The sequence below is a fragment of the Mirounga angustirostris genome, unplaced genomic scaffold, assembly GCF_029215605.1.
Source record: "Mirounga angustirostris isolate CCGP_5_RB_7025 unplaced genomic scaffold, mMirAng1.0.hap1 SCAF_12, whole genome shotgun sequence".
Classification (NCBI taxonomy): Eukaryota; Metazoa; Chordata; class Mammalia; order Carnivora; family Phocidae; genus Mirounga; species Mirounga angustirostris.
The window spans coordinates 78,491,451-78,517,364 of NW_026991720.1; the positions used below are offsets into that span (position 1 = coordinate 78,491,451).

At 33.2% G+C, this 25,914-nt stretch overlaps 1 protein-coding gene across 2 annotated transcripts in view; it reads left to right on the forward strand.

Annotated features, from left to right (window-relative positions):
* The window catches only part of SEMA3A (semaphorin 3A), a 473,560-nt gene that overhangs the window by 363,265 nt on the left and 84,381 nt on the right, over positions 1-25,914 (forward strand). For both annotated transcript variants that reach the window (XM_045864793.3, XM_064575345.1), the window contains one exon: positions 19,660-19,753. In XM_045864793.3, the coding sequence (XP_045720749.1) occupies positions 19,660-19,753 (94 nt within the window). The remainder of the gene's footprint in view (positions 1-19,659; positions 19,754-25,914) is intronic.

A 25,914-nucleotide genomic window follows, 5' to 3' on the forward strand; every position in this document is an offset into this window, starting at 1 on the left:
AAAACTGGGAATTAGAGTGGTTAAATAAGCAATGCAAAATCATACACCTAGGGAATCCCAAAGTCACAATTTGAATTCAGGTCTTTAAAACTACTAATCTCTTAATACAATAACTGTGAAGCTACTTGAAAGTAAATTCTGATAATGACCTGAAAGGGTTTGGATAAATGCATAGAACAAAGTAAATATTTTCCCTAAAAGAAAAATATAAAGAAAAGCAAAGATATGAAATTAATGCCAAATGTACTATTTTCATTGGATAGTGAAGAGAATATGCTCAATAAACCATTTTGCATATTAGAAAATAGAAAAAAAATAAGTTGGGCATTAGGATTAGGCCAAATTAGGAATCTTGAAAGTTATATATTTGAAAAAGAAAGAGTTACTCAGGATTGTTGAGTAGGAAGTTAATATGATGAAAGCAGGTTTTATAGAATTTTAAATTGCTAGTGAAGTATGTGATAAAGTGATTGGTAAAACGGGATAGAGCATCAAGGAAGTCCTTTAGGAAGCAAAGCAGAAATCTGGTGTTGATATAATCACAGCCATATTTGCATGGTGAACGTAGAAGAAAAGAAAAATATTAAGAGTTTCTTTGGTAGAAGGATAAAAAGATTTGATAATTGATAGATAATAAAGAATAAATGAAACTGATAAGCCAAGGGTATGATCTGGGCTTTGAACATGTGTGAGAAATAATGATGATTTCAGTGTTAAGATTTGGAGCATAATTAGGAGAATTAACTTGATTATAGGATCCTAGTCTTAAGAAAAAGGTGCAGTGCTTGGTTTCCACTGTGTCGAGGTTATGGTTTGGAAGAGACATCCAAGCAGTGTGTCACTTAGGCAAGTCCTAAGCAGAAAGAGAAAAGAAGTGTAAACAAGGAAGTCATGACTTTGAAGTTCTGAATAATAGTTAAGGAGAAATAAAATGCAAGAAAGCCCAAGACTTGGCCTTAGCAAAATCACTTTTGGTGAAGCAGGGGGAGAAGTGATGAAGAAACAGGAAATGGAGATAGGGATGGAATACACACAGAATCGAGTCAGAAGAGAAAATCATCCCTTCAAATAGGTACTCAGAATTTCCATGTTCAGTGAAAATACCAAGGAACAACAGAAATGATACACACACACAAAAAGCCTTGGGAAGACCCCAGGGGAGTTAGAACAAGAAAGTCATTGGTGTTTTCTAATAAGGCCTTTCAAGTAAAAGAGTGGGAAAGGAATTCAGGGAAAAAAGGGGTTAATGTGGAAGGAATGATTGAGGGAAAGGGTTAAGTATAAAATGAGTTATATGTGAAATACACCTATAACTATGAAAGGAACACAATTCAAGGGTGTAGGTCAGCAGGAAAAACAAACTGTGCAACTAGCTAAAGTTATCTTTATGTGTTTAAAATATATTTCCCAATTAATCCTAAGAAAAAAAACCCAAGACTTATCTTTGTTTCTCAGGTCTATCATTTGCTCCACAGGCCCCTGGTTATCATTTTGAACATATGAAGAAACAAGTTAAGACAGCTTGTGGTAGAGCAAGATTAGAAATAATGGTTCCTTGTTCCCAGAGTATTTTCTCAGCACACAAACCACATCTTTTTTAGCTGTGGATTTTTAAAATCATAATGTTTCATGTAGCAGCAACCTGAACAGTTAAACCTACTATCTTCTATTATAATACCTTGGCCATGCATATAATTATTGTAAATTCCAGCTCTGTTAATTATTAGTTGTACCCCTTGGAGCATAAGCAGTGTCCTTAACTTTCAAATGAATAAAATAATCTACCGCTTAGCACGCTTGTGAGGAATATAAATATAATATGAAAACAACAATAAACATAACAGCAGAGTTTCTATGTTATTGTCACATATGAAAAAACAACCTTAGGGAGGTGAAAGTCAGAGTCACACAACTACGAAGCAGCAGAGCCCAGACCCAAAGCCAGGTGCTCTAATTCCGCAGACTGTGCAGGTGCCCCGCACAGGACCTAGCGTCTTCCTGTGTCCTTAACTGAGGCTGCCGTGGTTTAATCCTGGTACCAGAGACAGAGCCGGCAAAAGGGAGAGTGGTCGTAGTGTCCCAGCACGAGCACAGGATTTACACCATTGATGTTTACCCTCTGGTTCTGTGAAGGGATCCCACAGGTTGCCCCCAGAGAATTTGTAATAGCGATAGGGACAGGAAAACAGGAAAAACAGCATGGCTCTGTCCTCTTCCCTGATCCTGCGTGGCACCTGTCCTTGGAAATTGAAGCAATTACACTGTGCCAAACAATGGCAAAAACAAGGACAAAAATTATGTAGAAGGCAGGTAGTCCAGGTTAACCATACATTTGAGGTTCCGTTGTATTTCTCTGTTCCGAAACACTGGACGCGTCAAAGCTTCCGGCTAACAACCAGCCGTGTCTTCCTGATCATGCATTCATATGCATCTTCTCCAGTTTGCCTCCTTTGTTTTCAAAAGTGCAAAGGGAATACAAAAATATTAAAGGAGAGCGATGATTTATTATTCAAAAGGTAAAAAGGTACAATTAGTAATACAACAGGTTGCTTAAGATGAAATTAATTTTATCATATAAATAGTTCAACAGATGTCTTCCATGTTTTGTAGTTGTTTGTCCTCTGTTAAATATTACTTTTATCTGCAAGAAGATTTCAGAATTACACAACATCCAGTTGTTCTATGGTTCGTAACTTTTGCACATGATTCAAGATATTCCTCAACTTAGTTCCTATCATATTTTCTCCTTTCTTGATTTTGCGGCTGTTTTTAATTTCCATCTGTATTTACTCACTGTCCTCATCCCAGCCCACCAGTTACTTTTTCCCCCCAGAACAGTGTCTAAGATTTTATGGTCAGGTTCAAAGCACTGTGTAATATGATATCCTCCTACATCTATGTTCTCATTTCCTACAGCACCCCCTCTCATCCTCCCTTTGCTCCTCCTAAACTTCAAATACAGTCCATTGATGCAGTTAGCCAAAAAATACCTCATTCCAAATGTAGTATCCTCCCTTACTAATATAGACATATCCTTATCCTTTATTCTTAATATCCCTTGAGAATCCCACATTGTTAGGCATCGCATTACATAGGCATTTTCAGGTTTCAGCATACTGTAACTTTACTTTTCCTAATGTCATTATCTTTGACAATGTATAATGACTGTGAATAACAGCTTACAAGTAGGTTTTCAGAATATTGGACAGTATATGTCTATAAAGACAAAAATAATTCACTTACTTGTATGTAAGTGATGAATCACTAAATTCTAATATTACTAATATTACACTAATATTAATAATAAACTAATATTACACTGTATGTTAATTAACTGGAATTTAAATTAAAAACTTGAAACTACAAAAAAATAAAAAATAATAACTGGCTGTTGAGAACAGATCCCTATCTTATTTTGCTCATGTTCAGAAATTTTGACTTAAGCATTAGGATATTTGAGGTAAATGGATGTTGTGGCTTTTTATTACTCAACTGGAGAGCTGCCTGATTTTTCATTTTTCCTTATGTGTACTACATTGGCTCTAGCAAAATTTGAGTGTCTTCAAGTAGAGGGAGCTAGATTTCTAATACATACCATATCTGGGAGCAAGAATTTAAATGACAGGAGACTAAGCTTGAATTCCTGACTTTTTTTTTTTCTTTTAATTTTTAAGACCACAACATTAAGTAGCTCTCTAAAGAAAGTGTTTTCCCTACTTGGGGAAGACTTTTTATAATACCACATAGAGCAACAACATTTATATTGCTAACCATTTAGTAATCTAAATGAATTTTGCCCCCCATCCTTATTATTTCAAATTAGTTATGAGACCTTCTAAACAGAATGGGTGTAGGGGATTATTTTATGATTTATGGAAAAATGGAATAATCAGAGCATGCCATAAGTGGTTTAACCTACATTTTTATACATTTATTCTCAACTCTCTAAACCCAACTATCCAGAGAGCTGACTGATCTTGTTTTCAGATGTTTTTGAGTGAATATTTATAAAGCAACATGTACAGAATTACAATTCATTAGTTAGACCTGATTTTCCTGCTGTATCATTTCATTATCCTAATTTTAAAATTGCTTTCAAATAAAGTGTATGTATCATTTTAGTTGATAACTACTTAGTCATTTATTTTAAAAATGAGTAGTAATTTCGAAGGCTATTTGGGAAAACAGCCATGTAGTCATTTTTCTGGTTTTTACAATCAGTTTTTTTAAAGCATTATTATGAAAATAAATAACAGATTTGAAAGAAGTAAAGAAATAGAGAACTGTAGCAAAACCGTAAGTAATTATACAAAATTAAACCAGATTCACAAATCAAGCCAATGAACATACAACAGCTGAAATTTCATTGACATGGTTGGTGCTTCTAAGCCTACCACACACCCACCACTTGTATGATCACTGATGCTCAGCCAAGCAGAAATCTAGACTTGAAGCAGGTCAACAAAACTAAACATAATTATAATGGCACTTGAGATGTAGCTTGTATTGTATAAAGAATAATGCCTTTACAGAATTAGCTATGGACTTAGGAATAAATATTGTAACAGTAATCCACCAAAGGTTACCATGGAAAGAGGCAGGATTTTTTGCTGGAAAAGATTCTAAAGCTGAGATACTGAATTACTTATTCATGAACTTTAGTGATTTTATTGATTTTGATGGACTATGTCAAATAGTAATATTAATAAATCTAAACTACCTAGAAGTCATGGTTATCCTTTATTTGAGTCAGTCATCATTTTGGTTTTATTTACATTTATTATATGCAATTTTTTTAAAAAAACGCACATTTTTATTTTTTATTATTTTTTTAAAATACGCACATTTTTAAAGCTATATGGTCTCAACTTATTATTTAGTTAGTTGTATTTGTATTTAATTGTTAATCAATATTAGTAAGTATATATTACAAATCATCTCTCATAAGTTGCTCATAATTTAATGCCCTTTAATATAAATTTAAAGATAGGAAATACTATTTATCAGAAATTGGTTTATTTGCCAAAATAATTTAAGTGATCAGTTTTCAATCAAATTTGGACCTCCTTTGCATTTTGACAATCTGTTTTAAAAATCTTTGTAATTCTTTGAAGAGACGTGTCCAACTGTTCAATTCTAATATCAGATTTTGAGGATAAAAACTATCTTTTTAGTATAACTTTGATGCACCGTAATGAACAGCACTAGCGATTGACATTACATGTTATTTAAACGATCCTGTAAAATTCAGACATTTGACTATGTACTAATGTAGGTATAGAATACTGCTCTGAGAGCATGACACCTGCAATGTTTTAGTAATGCCAGAAACTCAAAAGGTAGTTTTTGTATCCATGTGGAGATTTTAGATGGCTTACATTTTTTGTGAGTTAGAAATAATAACAGATTCATACAGGTATTCCTTGAGCTCAAAACTAATACCATTATAAACTTTGCCTAGATTTTCGATGTTCAAGATGCTTTTAGATTTTCTTGGTCATCCTTTGAAAAGGACCTCAGGACTAAATTTTTACAAGGTAGTGTAATAGTACCTTTTCTTTTTAAATTATGCTTGGTCATAAATAAAGATGACTAAAAGAAAATATATTTCTTTTGCAAATACAATTGCTTTATTTAGAGTTACAGGATTCTTCAGTGATGATAATAATAATAGAAATTACCTAAATTCTTCAGGATTTACTACTCCACAATATACTCACTGCCTTTTTCATTATCTTTCCCGTTCTTTTGTTATCATTTTGAGCTCTTTCCACTTCCTGCCGCTTATCCTTGTTATTCAGCTTTGCAGCTAGAATGCAGCTCAAATAAATAATTCACCATTTGAAAATGAAATAAATGTATGTAATACAGTCTCCTCTTTCAAAAGCATTACTTCTTGTCCCTGAATGTGCTAGCACACAGCAGTAGCATGGATAATGAAACTGATGATAACATACTGGTAAAGGGAGCAGAATTAAAGCAAAACTACAAAGCAAGCCAAAAAGCTACCCCAACGGTATAATCTTTTTTTTTTTTTTTAAGTAATTTTCTTCTGGGTGCCTGGGTGGCTCAGTTGGTTAAGCGTATGCCTTTGGCTCAGGTCATGATCCCGGGGTCCTAGGATCGAGTCCCACATCAGGCTCCCTGTTCTACAGGGAGCCTGCTTCTCCCTCTGCCTCTCTCAGTCTCTGTCTCTCATGTTAAATAAATAAAATCTTTAAAAAAATTTTTTTTCTTCTACCACCATGAGGTAGGTCATTAATCCTGTTCATCATAGTGTTAGAAACAAGTAAAAAAAGGAAGGCAGAAGAAAATAGAACGCTTTAGTCAATATTATAATTTTTAAAAGGTCTGTTTTCTTAACCTTTAACATACATTATCGTCTGTGGGTATCTCTATCTTAAAATACTTGTGAACCTACTATCATAGTTAAGATTTTAAAATACATAATATTAAGTTGTACACATGTTTATATGTAACATATATATGAGGTCAAATATATAGAATACATACATATGTATGTATATGTACATATGTGTATGTGTGTTTATAACTATAATGCATATATAGACATAATCAGTAGTCCAACATAACTTTTTTATATTTGAACTTTTTATTCCAATTTTTCCATTAGCATACATATTTATTTAGGGGCCTTCTGATTATAATTATGTGTATTACCCATCAACATTGATCAAATATAGACTTGGGTAGATAGTGACAGTTTTGTTTTTTTGTTTTTTAATTCATCAGTGTCTAGACAGAACACAGTTTTGCTAAATTTTTCTTTTCTTTTATTCCCACATCTGTCCATTGTTCAATTTGAGCCATTCTTCTAAGTATGCCACAAATATATCATGTGCATTTTTTATTCAACTTATTTAAACTATCTCTTCATTTTGAATTTGCATAACACAAAATATGTAGGAATATATGTCATAACTTAATTAATTTTTACTACACTCAATTTTTATGTGTTAATATTCTCCCCACCCCTAAAGCTTTAAATTTTTTAATGACAGGGAATAAAGTACATTTTTTAAGAAAAATAAATGGCCATGAATAAGCTGAGCAAGATATTGAGATTTCAACTACTCTTTTATTAAATTTTATTTTATTATGTTAATCACCATACATTACATCATTAGTTTTTGAAGTCATTTTCCGTGATTCATTGTTTGTGTATAACACCCAGTGCTCCATGCAGTACATGCCCTTTTTAATACCCATCACCGTGCTAACCCATCCCCCCATCCCCCTCCCCTCTCGAACCCTCAGTTTGTTTCTCAGAGTCCATAGTCTCTCATGGTTCGTCTCCCCCTCCGATTTCCCCCCCTTCATTTTTCCCTTCCTACTATCTTCTTTTTTTTTTTTTTAACATAAAATGTATTATTTGTTTCAGTGGTTACAGGTCTTAAAATTATTTATAATAAAGATTCATTGTTTTCTCTAATTCAAAATGTCATTTAGAATGATATAAATTTCTAGTCCATGTGAATGGTAACTTTAGATGTACAGTTTAATTTTTAGCATCAAACATTCTAATTAATAATCCAAATAAAAATGCTTGATTTATTCCAGATTATATAATTATAATTGTTTATTTGATAACAAAGAAATCTGGCTTAGGCAGAAACTGACTTCTGCCAGTTAGATTCATTTATAAATAATTCAGACTTTTACTGTAATAGATTAGAAATAATGACCCAAAAGTCAACATATGATATAGAATGTCTCTATGGTCATTAATTTGAAAGCAAAAGAAGTCACCCAATATCTGGGTACTTCCTTTTTTTTTAAATATTTTATTTATTTGACAGAGAGACAGCAAGAGAGGGAACACTAGCAGGGGGAGTGGGAAAGGGAGAAGCAGGCTTCCTGCCGAGCAGGGAGCCCGATGCGGGGCTCGATCCCAGGACCCTGGGATCATGACCTGAGCCGAAGGCAAACGCTTAATGACTGAGCCACCCAGGCGCCCAATATCTGGGTACTTCTGTAAGGACTGCTGTGCCTGTATTTTTCAGTAGTTAACTATACACTCTTAAAGTTTAACTGTTAAGGATTCTGGATAATTATTTTAGATATAAATATTTGGAACAGTCCATTTTTTAAATTAAAGACATTGTGAAGAGTGGTATATATATATAGATCAACTTAATTATGTGAAAAGAATGAGCAAAAAACTATGGAAATTTATGATGCTATGACAATTAGAGTTTCACATCACTTTGAAGTCCCCATTAACTTCTCTGTTTAACGATGATTAATTGCTAAACCTTATAGTATTCCATCATGAGATACGTGAGCATGACTACATTCCTTCTGAGGACTTTGTCATATGAAGTAAATCTGAAAAATGGGGACTAGTAGATGTAAATGCAGTGTATTTTTGGTGATTCAGTTAAGTTACAATACTTTATAGGGGTTGCAAACTCAAATGCCTATGGTGACCATACAGGTGACATAAAAAGATGAAGAAGGAAACACAAAAGTGTAGGGAAGAGCAGAATGGATTGTCCCATGAAAAGTCCTAAGTCTCAAGAAAAGGCATTCAAATTCAAGATTTCAAAACCTTGTGCCAGCAAATAAAGCATGTCTCTGGGCCACATTCAGTCCATGCACTGTCAGTTTGAAGATTTGCTTAGATTGTAAGATATAGAGTCCCTGTTTTTTTTGAATATATGAGCTACATGATTATTGCATAAAATATTAAGAGAAAAACAATATATAAAATATGCAATAACATAAGCTAGAAACTTAATATTATAATGAATTTCCTTCAGTTTTTTTCATGCATCTTCTTACATAATTATTGCATTATTGCTTCAGTAATGTTTTCATAGGTATTAATTTTAGGTACTATAATTGATAGACACATCTATTATAATGCCTGTATTATAGTCAATTATGTAGGTATGACATAATTTACCACCCTTTTCTTACTGGTATTTAATTTTTTTTTCAGTATTCTAAATTACATGATGAACTTTATCTTGTTTTAATTTTTTCCTTTTTTTTCTTTGCATTTGTACATATTTCCAAAAGTAAAGTAATCAAGTGTATGGATATTTTTGAGGCTCTTTCTAATTCCCAAATTATTCTCTAAAACTTACATTCTCACAAAGAATTTATAGTAAGTATTCTCTCCTATGATACCTCTGCCAAAATAATAAATATTTAAATATTTCCTAATTTGCTAAACAAAAACCATATATTTATATCGTATGATTATGACAATACTTAAATGACCAAGTTTCACTTAAACATATCATGGTATAAATAAAATGTTACTTCTATCGGCCTCATTTTTTCCCAGATAGTATCTATGAAACAATCTTGAGATGTAAAGAATCCATATGAGTAGATGTCAATACTTCTTACAGTACATATGTTTCTTTCTATTGGCATATTTACATTTAAGTTGATAAAAATTCCCAGTGGTATCTAATCACAGATGTGACAAACATATTTATAAAAGCAACTGTTAAAAAAGTAATAGCTGTACTTTCACAATTTAGGATAAAAAAATTCTGGTGCTTTATGAAATGATAAGATAGCAAATAAAAATGTAATTATGCTTTGAACATAGAAGACTTAAAATGCACATGGAAAGAAAGATCAAGTTAATTCTTCTACTATTTTAGTTTGGGGGGGGCAGTGATTTGTTCTTTGGTTGAACTTACTTTATCACGTCTCACTGGGGTAAAACACTGTAGAGTAAATTGTTCATGTTCTGGAATTTCTCATTCTAGCCAAGATAGAATTTTTCCTTTTATTGTTACATACCTTGGGAGTTAAAAAGCATTTGTAGCTGAATAATTATACTATGACAGGTATGTGTTATCTGCATAAACTCAAATTAAGCTCCTATTAAAAACATAATCTGCATGAAGTATGAACACATATGCTTTCTGTTTTCCTTGGTTTATATCATTAATTTTAATGATGACAGAAAGCAGATGAATTATGTCACTGTTTGTTTGAGGAACCCAGATAAATTGAGGTCCCTTAAATTTAGAAGGCAAATCCTATTTAATCCAGCTGTAAGGACTGTATATTGTTACAAGGATAAAGTGATACTACTTTTTCACAAACTTGGGAACAAAGCAATTTCATATATTTTTTTTACAAATAAGGTTAGAAATCTGTTAATTCCTTCTACTTGTCTTTACTATATTAATAGTATAATGCAAGGACTATATTAAATACAGTTTTATCTGTTATGATCACTTCAGTTTAGATTAATTCAAGGCCTAACGTGCGAACTACAGGGAACGCAAAGTTCAGTTAAGAGGTATTACTATGACAGCATTTTATGTATGATGTGTATTCATGAAGTAACATGGTTGTGCAAATCAAGTACAAAAAAATAGGTTTTTATAATTTCTCCAGCTATTCTTGATTTTAGAAATTGGCTACCTGGCTTGATACATACTAGCAGTGTGACCTTAGGCAAGTCACCTTTTCTTTTTGTTACTCCATCTACAAAATTAGTATAATCACACTGTGTATTTCAAGGGGTATTGTGAGGGTAAAAAGTAATACCTCCAAAGCACTTAGGAGACTGTGCTTGGCTAATAGTTGCTTAATAGATATTAGCTATTGTTATCATCAAAAATGAGTTATCAACATGCTATCATAGCAAAGATATATCATTCATAATATATTTATGATAATTAAAATTATAATTAACTAGATTTCTGTATGGTTTCAATATCTGTTAAAACACAATATATTTCATTTAATCCTTGAGGCAAATCTGTGGATTATTTCCATTTCATAGATTAGAATATTGGCACTTCAAAAAAAATCAATTATTGGCACAATGAGTCATAACATCTAGATTTCATAATCCATAAACAATATTTTATCACATCTACCTTAAAATACAAATGACAGGAATTTTCTGGATCACAGTAAAGCCATATGATCTCTGGAGACCAATTTCAGAGGTAAGATTTCTGCTCTACTAAGGCAATGCTTGAACAGTTATAGACATTGAAATCAGTGGGGCCAGGAGCCAACCATCCCTACTTAGGTTTAACCTGTAGATGAACTTAATGGAAGTGTTGTCTACTCTGATGATGTTACCCTTCTTTCTGTTTGGAACCTAAGAATTTCTCAGGAACAGAAATTATATTCAATAAAAAGTCTTACGTATCTAGAGAATGGTCATAGATCATGAATATTAAACTGGGCAATATTTTATACAACTGACATTTTTATTATTTAATAGATAAAATTTATTTTTGTTATAACAGTTATATAGTTGGTTTTGCAGCTTTACTTGCTGAGGAAAATTCCCTTTCCAGGGTGTATATATAAAAAAAAGTAGTGGTAGTTATTGAGTAAGTATAATAATAATTACTATTGACTAAATATTTTAGCATCAAATGACTACATTTTGGATTTAAAACCAAATATTATAGTTCTTATACATCGAAAACTACTCAAATCAAGGGGCACCTGGGTCAGTTCAGTTAAAGTCTGACTCTTGATTTCACCTCAGGTCATGATCTCAGGGTTGTGAGATCAAGCCCCACGTTGGGCTCCGCGCTCGGCATGGAGCCTGCTCAAGATTCTTTCCTTCTCCTCTCTTTCCCCTCCCCCACCACATGTACTCTGTCTCAAAAAGAAAATAAAAACTACTCAAAACACTTAATATGAAAAGAAGGCATTGTTAGTATACTCAGACTTAAAAGTCCTTATAGGTAAATCCTTTTCTTGAGCTTATCTTTCACTGAGGTTTTTGTTTGTTTTCTTTTGTTTTATATCCCATTAATAGTCATTTATTTGCAGTGATGTTTTATTTTATTGCAGAGAAAGGTAAAATTCTAATATGATATAATATAGCTGAAGTCATAGTTAAATCTAAGGCAGGACTAATACATTTTAATCAGTGCAGCAAATTATATTTGCTTTCTTCATGTAACATTCAGTAACAGAGACCAGGGCTACATTTCTTTTGTATCTTCTATAATGTACGTTGTTAAATAACTCTTTCTAACAGACTAGTTTTTATGAAGTTTATTTTTTGTAATTGGTCTTATATTCTTTTCAAGAGCCAAGGACTTTTAATAGTTCTCAACTTTGAAATCACTGTGGAAAATAAGGAGGTTCAAACAGGCCAGGAAACTAAGTTTGAATGATTAGAATAGCAGTAGGATTGGGACTGAAGTTCAGAAGCTGAATTTATAAAAATAAATGAATTCCAAGTAACAGTATATGGAGAATGAAAATGAAAATGGGTTTTAAAAATCTGGATATCCTTGCATATGCTCAAGGAGGGGGAACAAAGAGCCAGAAGCAAATGTCCAAGTTCAGAGTGATAGGATAATAGAATCACACCATGTTAGAAATAGAAAGGTCTTTATAAAATAACTGATTTGGAAACACTTAACATGACTACCACATAAAGCCAATAATCCCTAAACACTGCTTATAAAACATGTATATGCTTAGCTTCAGTTTTCTTGAGGAAATAATCCATAGCTTTGCTGGAAAATGAAAGTGGATTCTGTTGCAAAAGAAGTTTAAAAAATGTGAGCTACAAAGAAACTTGACCAAATAACTTGACCAAGACACCAACATATAGCGTATAAAAATTCTTTAAATTGCTGTAATGTGTAAAAAGACCTAATTCTCCCCTCCCCCGACAATGGCAACAGTTCTTTTTCTGCCACCAGGCACGTATGTCTCTAAATCATCCTACACGTCCCTGTCAGATTCATCATAATATTGCACCTCTTTGATGTTATTGTTCTCCAGCTAAAATTATCACTGTGTCACTGACACCTTCTGAATACACATTAAAGTGCTTATTTTGGCACAGAAAACTTTCCACAGTTGATTCCAAATGTATTTTTTAGCCTTATCTCTTAATGTATGTATGTATTCTTCATTGTCTAAATTCAACTTTGTTATTTATCAAATATGAATTTATTTGTGAGGGGATTTTATTCATGCTGTTTCCCCCAGATAGAACAGTCTGCTTCCCTGCTCCTCTGCCCTCTCTCTCTGAGCTCCTCTGACCCTCTGCACCCACAGCCAGTGCACACACATACACACACGTGCATGCTCACAGATACACTCATCTCTTACCAAAATACATCTTCTGAGTGTGAAATCAAAGAAAGCCTTTTTTTCCTATGCTGAAACAGAAAACCCCATTTTGAACTCATGTGGCTTCCAGTTTCTACTGTTTTAGGGTACGTCTCACATACTCTGTGTGGTAAACCCATTTTTTTTAAGTATAGTGGTTAAAAACATGGATTTGGAAAGAGTTCTGTTATCAAATTCTTATTTCGCCACTCATCGGTTTTATGACTTTGAATATTATATGTAAATGTCTCAGTTTCTCATCTCATCTCATTCTCATCTCAAAGCTGGCGTAATAATAGAGGTATTTGAAGATTAAAGTGAAATAATATACTTGAAGCACTAGGATATCATTAACACTTAGTATATGTTCATTGTTAAGTGAAATCACCACCAAATAGCATTATAAGCATATAATATTGTATGTATATAATGTATACATGTATGTAGTGTAATATTGTATGTATATAATGTGCTGTTGTTACATATTTTTTATTTCTTGTACCTTTACATTTCAAATATAATTCTTAATCACAGATCACCATGTATTTATCATATTAATTTTTATATTAGTGCTTCATAAAGCTTTCTAAAATAGAAAGATGAAATACCAGTAAGAAATTATATATTTTCTAAGTAGAAAATTACATTTGGCAAGCCCAAACAGCTCTTCTAGTTTGCTTTTCCATTTGTCTGTATCCAGGAGCTCCTAGACATAAGTTCTGTTGAGTACAAAATGGTGAAGTGGAATGGTTACACTGGAATGATAGGATACACGGCAAAGAGATTACATTGGTCAGAAAGATTTTTGAAGTTCTGCAAAGGAACATTCTGGTAAATTTACCCTCAACGAAGATGTCTCTATTAAGAGGGGTAGTACTTATTAATAAGGCCCAATGAAAATTATTAAAGAGGAACACGGATGTAAAAACAAAAGGGCTGTATGGTTATACTCTGTCACTAGGTTTTATTTTTTTATCATTTATGTAAGAGTACCCATATTTGAAGGGTATAACAAGTATCAATAATAAAAAGTAACACAATAACATGAAAAAGTTAAAGAATATGATTTTTCCTAGAGCTTACTTTAAAACTTGCTTTAATATTTGAATTGTATAGTCTGCCTCTACCACAGAGTTGTGCTCATCTGGGTCATATCCTTAAATCATTAGCCCCTAGAGTCTAGGGCTTATGTCCTTTCTTTTCCTGTTACATAGTTTTTCCATAAGGTCTCTTCCACTCAGTCACACACTCATTCATTTATTCACTCATTCTTTCACTGAGCTTTAACTCAATTCTATTTTAGTATTTGAAAAAAATACATAGCGAATAATTTTTTTCCCCTCAACTCAAAATAATTTAATAGGGGAAAAAATAACATATGCATCATGGAATATCAAAGTTGAAGGTAACAAATGACACTAAGAAAGTATGACTAAATTGCTATGCAAGTTCCAGGGAGAAATTATTTTTTCTGCTGGGGGAAATCAATGAACATTTAATGTATCGCATATCATGACCTAAACTTTAAATAATGAGTAAAATGTGTACCTGCATAGATTAGAGAAAAGTGATTCAAATGGAAGAAGAATGACATACAGGACTATTTGGGACATGTATTTATTCATCTGTACTGACTGCCATTAAAAGGTACTTAGTATAACCCTGGTTAATAAAAATAAAAAACTAGGGGCGCCTGGGTCGCTCAGTAGTTGGGCATCTGCCTTCGGCTCAGGTCATGATTCCAGGTCCTGGGATTGAGCCCCTCATCGGGCTCCCTGCTCGGCGGGAAGCCTGCTTCTCCCTCTCCCACTCCCCCTGCTTGTGTTCCCTCTCTCGCTGTGTCTCTCTCTGTCAAATAAATAAATAAAATCTTTTTTAAAAGGGGGGGGGCGCCTGGGTGGCTCAGTCGGTTAAGCTTCTGCCTTCGGCTCAGATCATGATTCCAGGGTCCTGGGATCGAGCCCCTCATCGGGCTCCCTGCTCGGCGGGAAGCCTGCTTCTCCCTCTCCCACTCCCCCTGCTTGTGTTCCCTCTCTAGCTATCTTTCTCTCTGTCAAATAAATAAATAAAATCTTAAAAAAAAAAAAAAAACTAGTGTTTTTAGTATAATCCCTACTTGTAGATTTTATGGACTTTTTTGTTTGTTTGTTTTGTTTTGTTTTGTTTTACTATGACTGTGGTGTGATGACAAGTCTTCTTTCCTTGGAGGCCTTCCTAATTTCCAATTTTATTCTTTGCTGTTATGGGAATGAGATTCAGGATCTACAGCTGCATTTTCCAGTAGAGCTTCTGTGACAATGGGAATGTTTGCACCTGTGCAGCCCTGTATTCACAAGCCTCATGTGACTGTTGAGCACTTGAAATACAGCTAGTGTAACTGGGGAGTAGAATTTTTAGTTTTAATTAATTAAATAGCCGCATGTGGCTCATAGCTATAATATTGTGCAACATAGATCTAGTCACCTTTAGGAAAAGTAAATTCCAGATGAATTTGATCCACAAAAACATCTCCTTTGGGCAAAATACAGTATGCCACGGTATTTCCTGTGAGATCCTGTTACATTCCGTCTTTGCTGAAGCCAATATAGTCATTGCCTGTGTAGTATTGTTAATTAGGATATGCCCAAAGGAAGCTAATAAATTATATCTGCAGGAATCTCTTAAGACTTCTCCTAGGAAGAGGCTTTTTAATTTACTCTTAAAGTAAAGGAAGTTCACCCTGGGGTTGAGGGCTGAGGGTAGGTGAGGGGAGAAGGAAGAGGTTTCAAACAGAGATGAGAAAAAGCATAGTGTGACCAGGGAATACTTGATAATTCAATATAACTGACAAACAAGGTGGGTCTTGTGAAGAGACAGAGAGGAGAAAGAGCAATTTGAAAAAAATAGAATAATACACATTTTTAAATACTGTCCATGTATTGGCTTGACTCAATTTTATTTCATTTCCCACCCAAAATGGTCATTCTATCATATATATGTAGGATTTTCTTTTTTTTCTTTCTTTTTATAAACATTGTTTATGTTTTAATCATTAAATAAAACAACTGAAATCACAACTTTGTTACCTAAATTTATTACTTGGGGAAGATTGAGATTTAGGAAATTTATTGCCATGATGTCACCAATGGTTTATAATTTATAAGACTTTGGATTAGACATTAGCACAGTTATTATTTCCTCTAATGCCTTACCTCACCGCAGTCTAATAACATTCAGGAAATCCAAAAGACAAAGGAGAAAGAGTGGTCTTGAAAGCTAAAAATAGTTGCTGAAAACTGATGCAATCATGTAATAAAATATGGCCCAATAACTTATATGATATGCTCATAGTATCTGCTAAAGCAATTAGAATCCATGCAACTAGATTTTTGTTCATGGATTTCTAAAAATGAAAATTACTTCAGCCCAAGTAAGACATATAAACTATGAAGTTTAATTGTGTACATTGGTCTTAGGATTTCTGGTCTTATTACTTGCACATGTGATCTATTTAACACTCTTAAAACAGAAAATCATTGAGTAGCAGTCAGATTTCAAAAGGCCTCTAAGCCCAGCCAGAAGGTTGTCTATGTGATATGTTACATATGACAACAATAAGATGTTATTATTCAGTTACATTAACATACTGTTTTATTTTGTTTTGTGTTGTTTACAATGGGTTAATATCTTTACACATCTAATAGGTCTCTCTCACAAGATAACAAAAGCAGCAATGTAGGTGTTTATATCAATCACATTGAATTTATCAGACATATTAAAAGGATAGTCTGTTTTAGTTGAGAAATTTTACACATACTATAATTAGTGATATTTTTCAGGAAAGCTTTTGAATTAGACTGTGGTCTGGCTATAAGTAAGAAACATTTTCAGTGCGTCTAGGGAGTCTGTGGCATTTAGATATATCTTAAACTCCCATCCTAATTTCCAATGATGAAAATACAGGCATGCATTTCCACTGGGGCACAAGAGATACCAATCAGGATAGGAAAGAATGATTTTACTGTGGCATCTATAAACAATGGAAAAATGAAATTAATGGATATTTTTTTAGAACATACTTTCAGAAGGATTTAGGAATTGCCTGAGGCCCAGAATTAATAAAAGAGGCAGGGATGATAGTTCTGTCTGATATCAACACCTTTGTTCCCGATTACTGTATATAATGGGTATAAATGTTACACTATAAACATTCATATGTAAGAAATGTCTTTTACGTCCCTATTCAGGAATCAAATTATGTTTATTCCAGGTTCCCTTGTCAGTAGGCTGGAAAGGAAATTCAGTGTTTTACCCTTTAATAGAGTCATATAAGAATATAGAATTACCCAGAAATTTGGGTAAGAGTTACATTGAAAGGAAAAAGGGGAAACGAAAAGGCCAGCTTTGAACACATTATCTGACACCATGACAAAGGGTAGTTTTCATTTTCTCTTGAACCATAACTGACGTGCTTAACCTCTCTGCTATGAAGTTTAATCCTTGACCTTGTAAATCAAATATTAAACATGAGGTTGGAAGAACTTCTTATCTACCTTGGCATTGTCTTATTAAGTTGGACACATGTTCTGAGACATCAGGTGTCTCATATTTTGATGGGTACCTCCTATATCTTTTGTCAGTTTTGTAAAATGTCTTATAAGGACAAGAAATTTGTAATAATACTTATAACAATATTTTCAACCACACCATGACTTCTCTCTGCTTCTTCCTTATGAGAAATAATCACATATACAAATTTTAATAACATTTTCTGTGATTTGTAGCAATAGAGTGTATATCTTTTACTAAGCATATTTCTTTCGGATTATTACCTAATTTTTACCAAAATATATCTAAGTAATACTTAAGGGATTCTTCTGTATTTTTTCTTGGCATATGTCAAGCTTCATATTATCATTTTAATATTCAAGTGCCTGTGATAAATATGTATTTGTAAACAGGTTTATAATCTGGTTACTTACATAACTGTCTTAAAGTAATATTTCTTTCAGATTATGCTAGGAAAGTTTACAATAATGGTAACAATATGTGTCAAATTTTCATATTCTTTTGTTATAGTGGTTATGAGAGCAGTATTAAAGTAAAAATAGTGTTCATTTTTTTATTTTGCTGCTTTAAAAATGCTTTATTTCAGTTCTTTAATCCTTATAATAAACATGGGAGGTTAAATATCCTGTTGGCATTGACTTTTAGAGACCTGCGGCTCAGAGACATTAATTGGTGACCAAAGAACCAGAGCTAATCCTTGGCCCAAATGGGCCTGACTTCTGACTCACTGCCTTTCCCACTACAGCTTACCACAGTTCTGAGAAACCTCGTAAATTTCTGTGCTCTGTAAATTTCAGAACTGAGCTGAAGGACCATCATTGCCATGGGATAGCTAATTACCAATAGAGAATCATTGCGAGGAAAGGATAAAATCAGTAATTCTCACTCACAGTAATAAAGATGGAGAATGCTTTTGGTTTGCTTCCTTTTGCACTCTTCCCTAACTCAAATGAATTTTAAGAGTCATAATTTGAACCTCTGCCATTAGCTCCATCAGAAATATTAAATGTTTAAATAAAGTGATCCTTATTGGCCATCAAATGAACACCCTTTATTATTCTAAGGAGATAGAAAATACTTCATGTGAATAGTAGAGAAATTGCCAAAAAGCTATTTTATTTCAGTCTCTGGACAAGTTAATGTGCTACTGGAAAAAGCATATATATTCTGACCTAATTAATTCCCAGAGAACTTGGTTCTAAAAAGAGTGCTTAGAAATTACCCCTCTCCCCAGTTTACTCCACTGTCACATAGACATTTCAGTAGTTTGATGCATTCTGAGAACAGGGTCTCAGTCATGAGTTAGTTCCTTCCTTCTTAAGGCTTTTGTTGCAGAGCTTTCTGGAATACTTTCTACCTTGGTACTTGTCAGATGTTCGCTCCAGTTCCTGGGTACTTGAGCCTCAGCTGAACAGATGTTCCACTGAGAAAAATGTGTCATCTCTGTGCTGGTGTTCTGATGACATTACCTCTAGGCACACCTCCCCTAACATCCGAACAACAGAAAAGTTGTAGGAATGATGGAGTGGGGGAAGTGACTGCTATGCTGTTTAGCATTTCCTTCTAGAAGGTACATACGGAGAAATAAGATACGTATTTTGTTCTAGATCTAATATAGTGGATTGCTCTTTTTTTCCTCTATGTGAAGGAAGGAAAAGAATCATTGAAATTTAAAATTCTCTCCTTTCAAGAGCCATTATGGTTGTGCTTCGCATACCTATGTTATAAGATGATCCCTCTATTCTTACCATGACATGTTTTATTCCTTAGAGTTCATTTATACATTATTACTTAAAACATGCTAAATGTTACTAAAAATCACTGAGCTAAGTAGATATTTGGCTAGTGATAGTTGGTTTTAATCCACTTAAGTTATTTTGCCATCTCTAAAGTTTACCAAATAATATCCCTTGATGGTGGACATGAGTACTCAACCTCTCTCTGATTAACAGGTAGGTTAACATAGTTCCTCTTATAAATAAATTCAGTCCTTCTTTTTCTTTTCTACAGGATAACATTTTTAAGTTGGAGGACTCACATTTTGAAAATGGCCGTGGGAAGAGTCCATATGACCCTAAACTGCTGACGGCATCTCTTTTAATAGGTGCGTAGTCAACAATCAGTTAAACAGTGAATTTTCTATAGATAATAACCAGATTGCATGTTCCTTTTTATATACCAAGACTTTCCGTTATTAATCACAAACTATTTTAGGAGGATGTCAGTTGAGATATTTTCAAATATTTTGAAAAAGAAGAAAAAACACTAAATGCTGCTTTGATTTTTACAGTCTAGTCTGCGATTCTTTTTAATCTAAATGGCTTAATAAGTGTCTTTAAAATTGCCTGCTCAATCAGTATACATCCCCACTAGAACTTTAAAATTTATATTCTGAGAGAAAATGGTTTCGGTTTTCATTTTATGAAAGAGGTGTTTCCAGGGGGTATTTTGACAAGTCAGAAGGAAAGAATGAAATTCAGTCTATCTTGTTGATTGTCGTTAGAAGATTTGTCACACCCTCAACATTTGGACAACTTAATCAGCACAGTCAGTTTTAATGGTCGTACAATGGGCCCTATTGTGTTACCTTGAGTTAATGAAGGACCTCTGTATTCATCTTTTTTTTTAATGTTCTTTTTTCTTAATGTAGCAAAACATTTAATATATTTCCTCTACACATTCCTCTAACCATCTTCTTTTCTGGTTGTGTTCTTCTTTTCCTTCAACAATGTAGCTGGGTAGAGAATGCTTAGTCATAGTTCTAAAGGATGGAAATAGGAAGATAGAAGTAATCAGAAGAAGGAGAAAGCTTTAGTCTGTATTGAAAGATAAAGAATTGTTTCCACATACTTTTAATCACCTTTAGACTGTGTTAAATAAACATACAAACAAAAAGTGATACATCATTAAACAACTCTTTTTTTCTTTTAACTTTTGGGCATACCAACAACCAAAAACACAAAAGATTCTGAGTCATTACCCAGTTCCAGAATATATTTTTCTGTATGATCATGTAGAAATTATATAACTTTTGTTTCCTTTTCTTCTTTTTCCCCTTTTCTAGAAAATATAGAAAGTAATTATTTGATAATAAAAATAGTGAAACTTACCAAATATAAAGTTTCTAATTGAATTTTGAATGAGAAATCGAGATTTTTTAAAAAGGAAATGTAGATTATTATTTGATGGTGTTCTGAGTTCAGTTTTGCCAGTCTTTTGTTTTTAAAAATAACTTTTTTTCTACTTAACAAAATAAACTGTAGTCATATTGACTACAGCATTAAGTATGAAGATAGATTTCTTCCAGTATTCTCTAGTGTTTACTTTACCACTGCATTTCACTGATCTCTTTTCTATTAAGGATAAGAACATCACAACATGAATTATCTCCTCTATTGCTTTTCCTATGTAGACAATTTCAGTCCATTTGATCCATTTATGGAGCATTTTAACAAAAGTTTAAGGCCTGAAGGAATGCAGCAAATGTAGCACACTTATAATTTTCCTATTCACAGATGGCCTAGTGATTACATGTGGATGACTTCCTTAAGTGCACACACAGAAATGTGGAAGTTGTCTTAAACAAAGGGGAGGAGTTCTACCTTGCTCAAACTTGCAGCCTATACTTATTTAAATTGCATACTGAAAAAAAAAAAAAAAGATATTCCTCAAAAAGCAGTATGTTAAATTGTGCCTAAAGCAGCTTTAATTTGTGGTATATTTCTCAGTGGGGATTTGCTTGATTATTTATTTTAATATTCCATTGAGAAAGGATGATGACAAGTAAGTATTACATAGTTCATATGGTATGCAACCACGCGAAGTCCACAAAGAATATGAAACTCCATAGTTTGGGTTTTATATTAGAACTTCTTTGAAAAAGCTGTATAAGTTTCTGAAAAGGAAAAGAGAATGAGGGAAGTTTCATGAGTCAAGAAGAGGATGTGTGGCTAAAAAAAAAAAAAAAAAAAAAAAAAAACAGGGAGCTTCTAAATGCAAGTCCAGACTTTACCTCTCCCTCTCTAATCCGTAAAATAATTGGGTAACTTTTAGAGGTGTATGGTGCTTCTTGACAAGGAAAATTATTCAAGCCAACATAAATTATTTTCTGAGTCAGCTGAATAGCAAGATACAGAAAAATGAACAGGCCATCCTAGACCTTGTAAAATCCGTCAAAATATCTGCAACATCATTTTAATTCAAGAACTGTGACTTTGTTGCCTGCTTTCTTTATAACTATGCTATAAATTCTTCCTCACATAGTACATTTAATTCCCTTTGTTGGGTTTTTCTTGTCATTTTCTCTTGTGCTGCTTTAAAAAGCATTTGATGGAGTTTTTTTCAACATAAATATTTTCTGTAGCACTTCCCAAACTTTTACATACAAGGGTAACACCTGTCTCTGAAATATATAGATTGTACATTGTATATTAGAGAATGGCTGTTGGGAAAGCCTATCTGCCCAAGAGATTTTGCATGTATTCTCCTCATTTCAGACAAATTTTCAAGGTAGTTCTGGGCCATTTCCTTCCCCAGTACTGGGAAATAAAATTTCATGTTTGACTCAAACCACCTATAAACTGGTTAGATGAGTCTTGACAGCAGATACTTTATTAAGTATATCATCAGTCTCTTATTAAGTCCCTTGTTAAGCAGTCCCTTATTAAGCAGTTTCAGCCACTAATAAGCTTTCAATCCAGATGACAGCTTAAAAATTAGTTTATGAAATTTATCAAGGGTTAGTTTTGAAAATGCCATAGTTTTTTTGTCAAGGTTTAGTTTTCAAAATGCCATAGTTTTTTTTATCATTAATGTTTTTAATAGACTTTGCTTTTTAGAGCAGTTTTAGGTTCATAGTAAAATTAAGAAGATATCAGAGATATTATATATAACCCCCCCAAACCCACTTATATAGGCTTCCTCGTTATCCACTTCGTCCACCAGAATGGTACCTTTGTTACAAGTGATGAACCAACACTGATATAAGGAGGGCACTAGGAGTACTGGGTGTTATATGTAAGTGATGAATCACTAAATTCTACTCCTGAAACTAATAGTACACTTTATGTTAACTAACTGGAATTTAAACAAAATACCATGGGGTTTTAAGCTGATGACCACAGAAAATATGGATTCTTTCTTGAGCAATGCAGAGCTACTAAATTAAGCCTCCAAATCCTATAACATGTCCTAAGTTTTTAGAGGACTGTCAGGGAAGGGAGGGAAAACTGGGAAGAAATCAGAGAGGGAGAAAAACCATGAGAGACTCTTAACTCTGGGAAACAAAAAGAGGGGAGGGGAGTGGGGGAATGGGGTAACTGGGTGTTGGGTATTAAGGAGGGCACGTGATGTGATGAGCACTGGGTGTTATACGCAGCTGATGAGTTGTTGAACACTACATCTGAAACTATGTGTTGGCTAATTGAATTTAAATAAAAAAATTTTTTAAATAAATCTTAGTAATTTTTCAAATCTCCCTTAATAAAAATCATTTTGTCAATATGAAATTATCCCACTATTTATTTTTAAGTATGTCTTGTTTCATCCACCTGTAAATATTTTAATTTTAATGACTTCATTTAAAAATTCTTTATTAAAAAAAGCAGTTTCTCCCTTGCCCAGAATAAATGCCATGTGTGGACACAATAATAAAATCTTGTATTTTCCACACTAATTGTCATCTCACATTTTCATGACGTGAAAGGAGTAGTCAACTTGAAAGTATTTTTATTTCCTCATTGTATTCTTCCCCAGGCATTGTGGTGCTAATAGTTTAGAGATAACCTATCATTAAGTAATATTATTGAAATCTATTTCAGGGCGTCTAGGATTTTAGCTATGGTCTATTTCCCCAAGATAGAATTCTGCCTTGCCTCAGGAAAGAATATAATTTGATATTAGAATATGCTCTTACTTGGTATTAGATCAAATGAGATACTCCCTAAATTAATTAACTATAATTGAGAATATTATTTGAACCTCGCTGAACCTCAGTCTCTTTGTACGTAAAATGGCATGGCCATGCTATTCCACTAGTTTGTTGTGAGAGTTAAATAAGACAATTTAATAACTTATCACATTTGGTTACTTACATATTTCTGGAATGTATGTAGAAGTGGAAACCAAGAAAAAAAATAATAGTGGTTGCTATAAAGGAGTCTGAGAGACAGATTTGGTACCTTATAAATTTTATATTTTTAATTTTGTGCCATGTGTACATATAAACTCAAAAAAACGTTAGTTTAAAAGGACAACATAAGTAACAAGGCTAGCGTATTATATTTATTGGCACAGAGAAGATGCTCAATAATGTAAAAATGTAAAATTATTCCCTTACTAACTTCCATTCTCAAGAAATGGATTTCATCCATGCCCTGCGTGCATGTGTGTGTGTGTGTAATCTGTGTGCAAGAGAGAGAAATAACGTCATTTTTCCTGTTTCTAATTACTCTGCTACTCGGTGAGTGGAATTTGCTTAAGGTGTTAACAACATAATGGCTTGTCCTTAGGTTTGTTTGATTTTTGCTCAACATCCATGTCACATGTTACACCTGTGTTAGTAATGCTGTGATTTCATCAGGAAACGTTTTTTTCACCTTCTACTTCTTCTCAGCACACCCTTCTTAGGAATTGTAATCCAATACAGTAACTGATCTAAGCCACATTTTTACTTCATTTTGAGCTGTGAACATAAAGTCCAGAAGTACATACGAACTTTTGTTTTTAACACATGCTTCTCAGGTAATTCTGCCGTGGTGGAAATGCAGTTCACTAAACTTTTTGTTCATCTCAGTAAGAAATGCTTTCCATAGAGACAGTTTGGAAATCTTGCAGTTAAGAAAGAAGGGCAGAGTACTCTAATAACAACTTTCATATTTGACAATTTTTAGATTGTTAGTTACATCTGTCAGCACTAATTTTTCTTAGTCTTGTGTATTATTTTTGAGACATCAAACATGCTATATGGTGTCTTTTGTAGAGAGACTAAAAACTTTGTTGGACAGAGTATCCACAACCACTTTTTGATGTATATAAGTGTATATTTATTGTACCATCAATTTAATAAAATTGGACAAATGTCGTATTTTCTTTCACTAGTAGCTTAGTACATATGGAAAACCTAGAAGTATGTATTTTAGCCATAATGCTATTTGAATCATTGTAGGATAACATCTACCTAATACACTACTTTAGATTTTCAAGAAGACTTAAGAGTCAGAAAACTGGAAAATTAGCACTATGCCCAAGAATCAACATATAATTTGATAACTTCATAAATGACCTAGAAACTACAAGAGAAGTTTGGCAAGTAGACCTTTTTTATTAAACATGTTTGTTCTCCAAAAATAAGCCAACTGAGATACAGTAAATTTCTTATACTCCCTTATCAGTAGATCATTTTATATAGCCACAGAATGTACTGAGTCTTTAATCCATGGTGGAAATGCACAAGTATATTAAATAAAATACATTCTGAGTTAACTGTTATTTATTTGCTTGTGAGAATGCAAAAGTATCACCTATACATTTAGGTGAAATAATAAATACATCCTACATTTTCTGTGGAGCATTCATCCCTGATAAGAATCCTATAGACATCTCAGCAGAAGATCTGATTTAAGGCCCGGTATAAAAAACAGTTACTGATATTGAGCATTGACAATGTGAGAATGTACCCTTCATGACCACTTAATCATCTGGTGCCCTTACAGCTCACTAAAATCACGTCGGCTCTTGCTAAAAATAATATTCAGGTGGGAGGGAATTTCCTATGACTGGAGGCAAATGGTGCCTAAACTGCAAACTTCCTTTGGTGTCTAAGTTCAGTAATAAATTGATCAATAGCTTTCCTACTGAAGAACTCTCTGCTTTCTCTACCTACTTATCTGTTGTCAAAAGAAAAACAAAATCAGTCTTTCTACCTTTGCCTTCATTTATATTTTTGCCTTGCTTATGTGGGAGTGGATAAAAAATGTAAGTTATAAAACAAGTATACAAATTAAGAGAAACAAATACCTATATATATCCAAATAATGGTTTCTTTTGGTGTTGTTTTGTTATTTCAACTCTCCCCTGAATAGAGTTTACATGTAATAGTGAGTGTAATTATGGATTTTACTCACACTAAAGCAAGCCAAAAAAAACCAAAAAACAAAAAAACCCAAAAATGGTTGGGTGAAATAGGGAAAGGGACTAAATAAACTAATTTCCAGTTATATAGTAAAATAAGTCATGGAGATGTAAAAAAAAAAAAATGCCATTCTT